The 10286-nt window shown below is 43.7% G+C and overlaps 1 protein-coding gene across 1 annotated transcript in view; it reads right to left on the bottom strand.

The window, feature by feature from the left end:
* LOC117808835 (collagen alpha chain-like) overlaps positions 1-10286 on the bottom strand; it is a 12897-nt gene that overhangs the window by 601 nt on the left and 2010 nt on the right. Inside the window, exons 2-10 of the mRNA XM_034678506.1 lie at positions 9631-9720; positions 9136-9180; positions 8960-9004; positions 8708-8770; positions 864-917; positions 711-737; positions 551-625; positions 314-376; positions 157-227 (exon numbers count right to left, since the gene is read on the bottom strand). Coding sequence (XP_034534397.1) covers positions 157-227; positions 314-376; positions 551-625; positions 711-737; positions 864-917; positions 8708-8770; positions 8960-9004; positions 9136-9180; positions 9631-9720 — 533 coding nt within the window. The remainder of the gene's footprint in view (positions 1-156; positions 228-313; positions 377-550; positions 626-710; positions 738-863; positions 918-8707; positions 8771-8959; positions 9005-9135; positions 9181-9630; positions 9721-10286) is intronic.

Here is a 10286-nt window from a genome sequence, read left to right as displayed (position 1 = left end):
ACAGGTCATGTGACGTCTAATTTGGAGATGTTGTTCTGTGTCGTTGATTTTCATCTGGTTTTCTCACAGCCATGAAAACAGGATGAGTTCAGGAGTAAGGGCGCAATAATCATGCCGTAAAGTAAACATACATATCGAGGTAAAAACCACAAAGACCAGATCTGCTCCCAGACCAGCCTGTTGACACTGACCTTCTCTCCTGGTAACCCTGGAAACCCCGGACTCCCCTGAAACAGAAAAACAATCAGCTGATTCGTTCGTATCGCTCCGTGTTCACGTCTAACAGTCTGACGGTTTGAAGTCTGACACATACAGGAAGTCCTGTGGATCCAAGCTGTCCTGGCAGACCGGGTTCACCTGGATATCCACTCAGCCCCTGCAACACAAACAGCCAATCAGAGGACACCAGAGAGTCACAGGGGTCAGTCTTAATGTGAACACGTCAGGTCAACGAGTCGTGAGTCATCGTGTCATCCATCAGGGAACACAGAAACCAGCAGACTTCAGAGGATCCACATCAGTTCTGTTCGGTCTGAACGCAGTGACTCACGTTCTCTCCATCCTCTCCTTGTCTTCCTCTCGCTCCCTTCATCTCCGGGGTTACGGGAAAGACGTACATGTCCCCCTGAACAGAGACCGGAATGAAAACCTGGTACGCAGACGGACGCAGACACAGACTGACCGTTTGAGACAAACACAGCCGGTCTTACCTTCGCACCTCGCGGTCCAGGTCGGCCCTAAACCACAACAACAGAGTTAGCTTGATGTGCAGCGCTGAGAATGCTTCCCTTTAAATCCCTGAGAGGCGAACACGACGTCTTCACGCCATGAAGCACTTTGTACTAGAGGGAGGCAGGACTCACCTGAAGACCAACAGCTCCTGAATCCCCGGGGTACCCTGGGAAACCCACAGTGCCCTGGATGACACAGACCAGAACATCAGTCAGTGTAGGAACTTTCAGACTCAAGAGATCCTCCCTGAAAGACCACGACCTGTAATGATCCTGAACACCCCATCCTCGTGTTTTCACTCACTAAAACACCTTCCCATGGTGTTCCTCAGGGCCCGGTTCTAGGTCCTGATCCGTTCTAAATGTACGTTCTCACATTAGTCACTGCTGGAACACAACATCTGTTTGCGGACATACGGTGTATGTTCCTGTATGATCCTGACCTGGTTTTCGGGTCATGGGGGTAAAGCTGGTCTAACGTAGGGACAGGCAATGATTTTCAAATATTCAAATGTTCGTTCACTTTGTAAAAATTTAAGAGTAACTTTGAATATTTTCTCATTTTAAAAGTTAAATGTTTCAGGGTTTTTACCGGTGCCTGGTTGTAATACAGTATTCCCGCCACAAGGTGGTGATAGAGCGTCTTAAAGCTGTTTGCTAACTGCATTAAGTTCCAGAGATCATGTTCCAGGACATGTTCAGTGATGATCAAGCTGGTATGACAGTCTAAATGTAGTTCCTAATTTAGTTCCTAAATAGTCTAATATGTTCCTCTCAGTGGAAGTCTACATTAAAGGCATGCAGTCTATGGCTATCAATGAAATCATCTCTTACATTCTTAAAAATGATGGAACATTAATAATAGAATAATACAACCACAGGTTCTGGTTCTGTTTGCTTGAGTTCAGTTCTAGTTCTCTTCTGTTCTGGTTCGGTTCTGGTTTGGTTCTGGTTCTGTTCTGGTACGGTTCTGGTATGGTTCTGATTCGTTTCGGTTCTGGTACGGTTCTGGTATGGTTCTGATTCGTTTCGGTTCTGGTTCCGGTCTGGTTCGGTTCTGGTTCGGATCTGGTTCGATTCTGGTTCGGTTCGGTTCTGGTTCGATTCTGGTTCGGTTCTGGTTCGATTCTGGTTCGGTTCGGTTCTGGTTCGATTCTGGTACGGTTCTGGTTCGATTCTGGTTCGGTTCGGTTCTGGTTCTGGTTCGGTTCGGTTCTAGTTCGGTTCGGTTCTGGTTCAGTTCTGGTTCGGTTCTGGTTCGGTTCTGGTTAGGGTCTGGTTCTGATTCGGTTCTGGTTCGGGTCTGGTTCAGTCCTGGTTCGGTTCTGGTTCGGTTCTGGTTCGGGTCTAGTTCGGTTCTGGTTGGGTTTACATGAGTTTGGTTCTAGTTCGGTTCGGTTCTAGTACGGTTCTGGTTCGGTTCTGGTTCAGTTCTGGTTCGGTTCTGGTTGGCTTCTGGTTGGGTTCTGGTTCGGTTTCTGGTTCGGTTCTGGTATGGTTCTGGTTCGGTTCTGGTTCGATTCTGGTTGGGTTTGCTTGGGTTTGGCTCTGGTTCTAACCCTAACCCTAACCCTAATCCCCTAACCCTAACCCTAACCCGAACCCTAATCCCCTAACCCTAACCCTAACCCTAATCCTAACCCTAACCCTAATCCTAACCCTAACCCTAACCCTAATCCTAACCCTAACCCTAACCCTAACCCTAATCCTAACCCTAATCCTAACCCTAACCCTAATCCTAACCCTAACCCTAACCCTAACCCTAATCCTAACCCTAACCCTAACCCTAACCCTAATCCTAACCCTAACCCTAACCCTAACCCTAATCCTAACCCTAACCCTAATCCTAACCCTAATCCTAATCCTAACCCTAACCCTAACCCTAACCCTAACCCTAACCCTAATCCTAACCCTAATCCTAACCCTAACCCTAACCCTAACCCTAATCCTAACCCTAACCCTAACCCTAACCCTAATCCTAACCCTAATCCTAACCCTAACCCTAATCCTAACCCTAACCCTAACCCTAACCCTAATCCTAACCCTAACCCTAACCCTAACCCTAACCCTAACCCTAACCCTAATCCTAACCCTAATCCTAACCCTAACCCTAATCCTAACCCTAACCCTAACCCTAACCCTAATCCTAACCCTAACCCTAACCCTAACCCTAACCCTAATCCTAACCCTAACCCTAATCCTAATCCTAACCCTAACCCTAATCCTAACCCTAATCCTAACCCTAACCCTAACCCTAACCCTAATCCTAACCCTAACCCTAATCCTAACCCTAATCCTAACCCTAACCCTAATCCTAACCCTAACCCTAACCCTAACCCTAATCCTAACCCTAACCCTAATCCTAACCCTAACCTGAACCCTAATCCGAACCCTAATCCTAACCCTAACCCTAACCCTAATCCTAACCCTAATCCTAACCCTAACCCTAATCCTAACCCTAACCCTAACCCTAACCCTAATCCTAACCCTAACCCTAATCCTAACCCTAACCCTAACCCTAACCCTAACCCTAATCCTAACCCTAACCCTAACTCTAATCCTAACATTAACCCTAACCCTAATCCTAACCCTAACCCTAACCCTAACCCTAACCCTAATCCTAACCCTAACCCTAACTCTAATCCTAACATTAACCCTAACCCTAATCCTAACCCTAACCCTAATCCTAACCCTAATCCTAACCATAACCCCTAACCCTAACCTAACCCTAACCCTAACCCTAATCCTAACCCTAACCCCTAACCCTAATCCTAACCCTAACCCTAATCCTAACCCTAACCCTAACCCTAATCCTAACCCTAACCCTGACCCTAACCCTAATCCTAACCCTAACCCTAACCCTAACCCTAATCCTAACCCTAACCCTAACCCTAACCCTAATCCTAACCCTAACCCTAACCCTAACCCTAATCCTAACCCTAACCCTAACCCCTAACCCTAATCCTAATCCTAACCCTAACCCTAAGCCTAATCCTAACCCTAACCCTAACCCTAACCCTAATCCTAACCCTAATCTTAACCCTAACACTTATCCTAACCCTAACCCTAATCCTAACCCTAACCCTAACCCTAACCCTAATCCTAACCCTAACCCTAATCCTAACCCTAACCCTAACCCTAATCCTAACCCTAACCCTAACCCTAATCCTAACCCTAACCCTAACCCTAATCCTAACCCTAACCCTAATCCTAACCCTAACCCTAATCCTAACCCTAATCCTAACCCTAATCCTAACCCTAACCCTGACCCTAACCCTAATCCTAACCCTAACCCTAATCCTAACCCTAACCCTAACCCTAATCCTAACCCTAACCCTAATCCTAACCCTAACCCTAACCCTAATCCTAACCCTAACCCTAACCCTAATCCTAACCCTAACCCTAACCCTAATCCTAACCCTAACCCTAACCCTAATCCTAACCCTAACCCTAACCCTAACCCCTAACCCTAAACCCCTAACCCTAACCCTAACCCTAACCCTAATCCTAACCCTAACCCTAACCCTAACCCTAATCCTAACCCTAACCCTCACCCCTAACCCTAACCCTAACCCTAATCCTAATCCTAACCCTAACCCTAACCCTAACCCTAACCCTAATCCTAACCCTAACCCTCACCCCTAACCCTAACCCTAAACCCTAACCCTAACCCTAACCCTAATCCTAACCCTAACCCTAACCCTAACCCTAATCCTAACCCTAACCCTCACCCCTAACCCTAACCCCTAACCCTAAACCCTAACCCTAACCCTAATCCTAACCCTAACCCTAACCCCAACCCCTAACCCTAACCCTAACCCAACCCCTAACCCTAAACCCTAATCCTAACCCTAACCCTAACCCTAACCCTAACCCTAATCCTAACCCTAACCCTCACCCCTAACCCTAACCCTAACCCTAACCCTAATCCTAACCCTAACCCTAACCCTCACCCCTAACCCTAACCCTAACCCTAATCCTAAACCTAAACCTAACTCTAACCCTAATCCTAATCCTAACCCTAACCCCTAACCCTAATCCTAACCCTAACCCTAACCCTAACCCTAATCCTAACCCTTACCCTAACCCTAACCCTAATCCTAACCCTAACCCTAACCCTAATCCTAACCCTTACCCTAACCCTAACCCTAATCCTAAACCTAACCCTAACCCTAACCCTAATCCTAAACCTAACCCTAACCCTTACCCTAACCCTAACCCTAACCCTAACTCTAACCCTAACCCTAACCCTAACCCTAACCCTAATCCTAATCCTAATCCTAACCCTAACCCTAACCCTAACCCCTAACACTAATCCTAACCCTAACCCTAACCCTAACCCTAACCCTAATCCTAATCCTAATCCTAACCCCAACCCTAACCCTAACCCCTAACCCTAACCCTAATCCTAACCCTAACCCTAACTCTAACCCTAACCCTAACTCTAACCCTAACCCTAACCCCTAACCCTAATCCTAATCCTAACCCTAACCCTAACCCCTAACACTAATCCTAATCCTAACCCTAATCCTAATCCTAACCCTAACCCTAACCCCTAATCCTAACCCTAACCCTAACCCTAACCCCTAACCATAACCCTAACCCTAACCCCTAACCCTAACCCTAACCCTAACCCCTAACCATAACCCTAACCCTAACCCCTAACCCTAACCCTAACCCTAACCCTAATCCTAATCCTAACCCTAACCCTAACCCCTAACACTAATCCTAACACTAACCCTAACCCTAACCCCTAACACTAATCCTAATCCTAACCCTAACCCTAACCCTAATCCTAACCCTAATCCTAACCCTAACCCTAACCCTAACCCCTAAAACTAATCCTAACCCTAACCCTAACCCCTAACACTAATCCTAATCCTAACCCTAACCCTAACCCTAATCCTAATCCTAATCCTAATCCTAACCCCTGGTTCTGTTCTGTGGATATGTTTTCAGTTTTTTGTTAATTTGTAGAATTATGCTCATGCTCATGCTTCCTACCATTCTCACTCTTAGTTCCTCTTGGAACTATTTGTATTGTAAAAGGTATCAATGTAAATCCTTCAGACCTGTACCATAGTGATAAACAGAGAACCCTTTGAATCCAGTAAATCCCACTTGTATCCTTTAAAACAGAGGGTCATTTCATTCCTTGTGGACTCAACATGACAGCATTTAGACTTTTCAACTAATTGATCTGAAACACTTTCAGAACATTAACAGGAGCAAGACTCACATATCCCTTCAGACACCAGATGGTATCAGAACAATGGTGGATCTGCTGTTTGTAATGACTCAGCACAATTTATCATTTATTAGAAATGTATTCTAATTATTTCAAGGACCCCCACGCTATGGTTCATGGACCCCCAGGGGTCCCAGGACCCCACTTTGAGAACCACTGAGCTAGAGTACGGTAATTGAGGTCTCAGCCTGCAGAGAAAGTTGTGAGGCACAGACCCCCAAGCTCTCTGCCCGACTCCACTGGTCACACTATAACTTAAATATAAGACTCTTTGAATCAGAAGAGGTCTCTACAAGGTTCATGTACCAGAACACAGAAACAATCTCCCCCTGTTTCCTGTGAATGCATGATTATGAAGAGAAGGAGAAAAGAGGGGAAAAAGTTGTGCAGTGCCGCTGTCTCTTCCTGCACAGCATGAACTCAACTTTCAATGATGGGGATGTGTTTGGTTAATAGGGTCAGGTCACATGCAGCCATGTTGGAATCATTGTACAGGACTATCTGTGACTTTACAGGACATTTGACCTTTTTCTCCCTTTTTCCAGGAGTTTTCCAGAACTGGAAAACTGGTCAACTGGTTTCCAGGTTTTCCAGGTTTTCCAGGACGCGTGAGAACCCTGCTAACTGCATTAAGTAACAGAAGAAGAAGAATGCTAACTGCATTAAGTAACAGAAGAAGAAGAATGCTAACTGCATTAATAACAGAAGAAGAAGAATGCTAACTGCATTAATAACAGAAGAAGAAGAATGCTAACTGCATTAAGTAACAGAAGAAGAAGAATGCTAACTGCATAAAGTAACAGAAGAAGAAGAATGCTAACTGCATTAAGTAACAGAAGAAGAAGAATGCTAACTGCATTAATAACAGAAGAAGAAGAATGCTAACTGCATTAATAACAGAAGAAGAAGAATGCTAACTGCATTAATAACAGAAGAAGAAGAATGCTAACTGCATTAAGTAACAGAAGAAGAAGAATGCTAACTGCATTAATAACAGAAGAAGAAGAATGCTAACTGCATTAAGTAACAGAAGAAGAAGAATGCTAACTGCATAAAGTAACAGAAGAAGAAGAATGCTAACTGCATTAAGTAACAGAAGAAGAAGAATGCTAACTGCATTAATAACAGAAGAAGAAGAATGCTAACTGCATTAAGTAACAGAAGAAGAAGAATGCTAACTGCATTAATAACAGAAGAAGAAGAATGCTAACTGCATTAATAACAGAAGAAGAAGAATGCTAACTGCATTAAGTAACAGAAGAAGAAGAATGCTAACTGCATTAATAACAGAAGAAGAAGAATGCTAACTGCATTAAGTAACAGAAGAAGAAGAATGCTAACTGCATAAAGTAACAGAAGAAGAAGAATGCTAACTGCATTAAGTAACAGAAGAAGAAGAATGCTAACTGCATTAATAACAGAAGAAGAAGAATGCTAACTGCATTAATAACAGAAGAAGAAGAATGCTAACTGCATTAATAACAGAAGAAGAAGAATGCTAACTGCATTAAGTAACAGAAGAAGAAGAATGCTAACTGCATTAAGTAACAGAAGAAGAAGAATGCTAACTGCATTAAGTAACAGAAGAAGAAGAATGCTAACTGCATTAATAACAGAAGAAGAAGAATGCTAACTGCATTAAGTAACAGAAGAAGAAGAATGCTAACTGCATAAAGTAACAGAAGAAGAAGAATGCTAACTGCATTAAGTAACAGAAGAAGAAGAATGCTAACTGCATTAACAACAGAAGAAGAAGAATGCTAACTGCATTAAGTAACAGAAGAAGAAGAATGCTAACTGCATTAAGTAACAGAAGAAGAACAATGCTAACTGCATTAATAACAGAAGAAGAAGAATGCTAACTGCATTAATAACAGAAGAAGAAGAATGCTAACTGCATTAATAACAGAAGAAGAAGAATGCTAACTGCATTAAGTAACAGAAGAAGAAGAATGCTAACTGCATTAAGTAACAGAAGAAGAAGAATGCTAACTGCATTAAGTAACAGAAGAAGAAGAATGCTAACAGCATTAAGTAACAGAAGAAGAAGAATGCTAACTGCATTAATAACAGAAGAAGAAGAATGCTAACTGCATTAATAACAGAAGAAGAAGAATGCTAACTGCATTAAATAACAGAAGAAGAAGAATGCTAACTGCATTAATAACAGAAGAAGAAGAATGCTAACTGCATTAATAACAGAAGAAGAAGAATGCTAACTGCATTAATAACAGAAGAAGAATGCTAACTGCATTAATAACAGAAGAAGAAGAATGCTAACTGCATTAATAACAGAAGAAGAAGAATGCTAACTGCATTAAGTAACAGAAGAAGAAGAATGCTAACTGCATTAATAACAGAAGAAGAAGAATGCTAACTGCATTAAGTAACAGAAGAAGAAGAATGCTAACTGCATTAATAACAGAAGAAGAAGAATGCTAACTGCATTAATAACAGAAGAAGAAGAATGCTAACTGCATTAAGTAACAGAAGAAGAAGAATGCTAACTGCATTAAATAACAGAAGAAGAAGAATGCTAACTGCATTAATAACAGAAGAAGAAGAATGCTAACTGCATTAAGTAACAGAAGAAGAAGAATGCTAACTGCATTAAATAACAGAAGAAGAAGAATGCTAACTGCATTAATAACAGAAGAAGAAGAATGCTAACTGCATTAATAACAGTTTGGAAAACATAAAGACCCAGTGAGCAGGTCATCAGGTCTACCTTTGTCCCGTTGCATCCTGGGACTCCGGTTCTGCCGATGGAGCCTTCATGTCCAGGAAGTCCCTGATAAAAAACAAGAACAGGGATTTTACTAAATCATTTATGGTCCCAGACCAGAGAGTCCATGTTTGACTCGTCAGACTTACAGCTGTATTAGTTTCTACTTCCTGAAGTGAGTTTAGTTTCAGATCTCTCTCGTGTGTGTCTTTATGTTTTCTAAACCTCCTCTGATTAGTACTTCATGGTACTCACTGGTAGTCCTGGAGGTCCTGGGAAGCCTGGTTTTCCTGGAAGACCCTGGAGGATAAAAACAGAGAATGAGACTGAGAGCAGATTTCTTAAAGTCTGTATTAATATTAGATCTGTCTGGAGGACTTCTGTAGAACTGTTCCTGAACTGCTGCTTTAGTCTGGATGAACCTGTCTTACCCGAGATCCTTTCAGTCCAGTACTCCCTCCTGGTCCAAGCTGGCCCTGAGAGAGAAGAGGACACTCAGAGGACACTCTGACTTAGTGTAATCATTTATTTTGTGTTACTCAGCTGACTTGTGTTAATGTGATTATGATGATGAGGGGATTTCAAACTGAAGAGGACCCCAGAAGGAACCCTGTGGAACTCCAGAGACCGTTCAACACCATGACAAGTCTCAGGTCTGTGGTGTGGATTATACTGTTTAAGAGGATTTAAATAAAGACCACAATGAGCACCAGGAAACATGGCTCTGGTCTCTGGGGTCATCCTGATGTTGACGACGTCATTAAAACATGAACTCATACTCATACTACACACACACACTAACACACAAACACACACTAACACACACACACTAACACACACACACTAACACACACACTAACACACACACTTACACACACACTAACACACACAGAAGTCTGAAACGTGTTCAGTTTTTTGGGCGTTACCTTTTCTCCAGGTGGGCCCTGGTGGCCTTCGTTTCCAGGGTAACCAATCACTCCAGGAAGTCCATCATACCCGAGGTAACCAGGTTCGCCCTGCAGACCATAAACACACAGGTGAGTCTCACGAGATGCACAAAAGACCAGATCCCAGTCCACGGAGGGGCGGTGGACTCCGGTGACGTCACAGAGGTCCTGGCTGTGGTCCAGGTGCATTCAGGCTCCCGAGCAAAGAGACGGACGTTTCATGTTCAGCAGAGAGGAACCGGCCTTTCTTCTCCTGCTGAACACACTTCAGATCACAGAGTTCACACCTGGGTGGTCTCTGGTGTCACACCTGGACTACATCACACAGATTTCAGACTCCACTGAGACTCAACTTAAACATTCGGCTTTTCATACGTTTAAAAAAACAACAACGGTCTTCATGTGGTCTCCAGCAGCCGGTCTCCAGCAGCCGGTCTCCAGCAGCCGGCCTCCAGCAGCCGGCCTCCAGCAGCCGGCCTCCAGCAGCCGGCCTCCAGCAGCCGATCTCCAGCAGCCGGTCTCCAGCAGCCGGTCTTCACCCTGTGGGTCTGAGTTTTAAACTCCACAGCTCGTGTTGGTCGTTGGATGATTGTGTGAATATTTGTGAACCTTGGAGGTTTTATCACAAACTTTGT

Source organism: Notolabrus celidotus, unplaced genomic scaffold, assembly GCF_009762535.1.
Source record: "Notolabrus celidotus isolate fNotCel1 unplaced genomic scaffold, fNotCel1.pri scaffold_160_arrow_ctg1, whole genome shotgun sequence".
Taxonomy (NCBI): domain Eukaryota; kingdom Metazoa; phylum Chordata; class Actinopteri; order Labriformes; family Labridae; genus Notolabrus; species Notolabrus celidotus.
The sequence above is the reverse complement of the archived record's forward strand: the minus strand, read 5'-3'. Positions and strand labels throughout refer to the sequence as shown.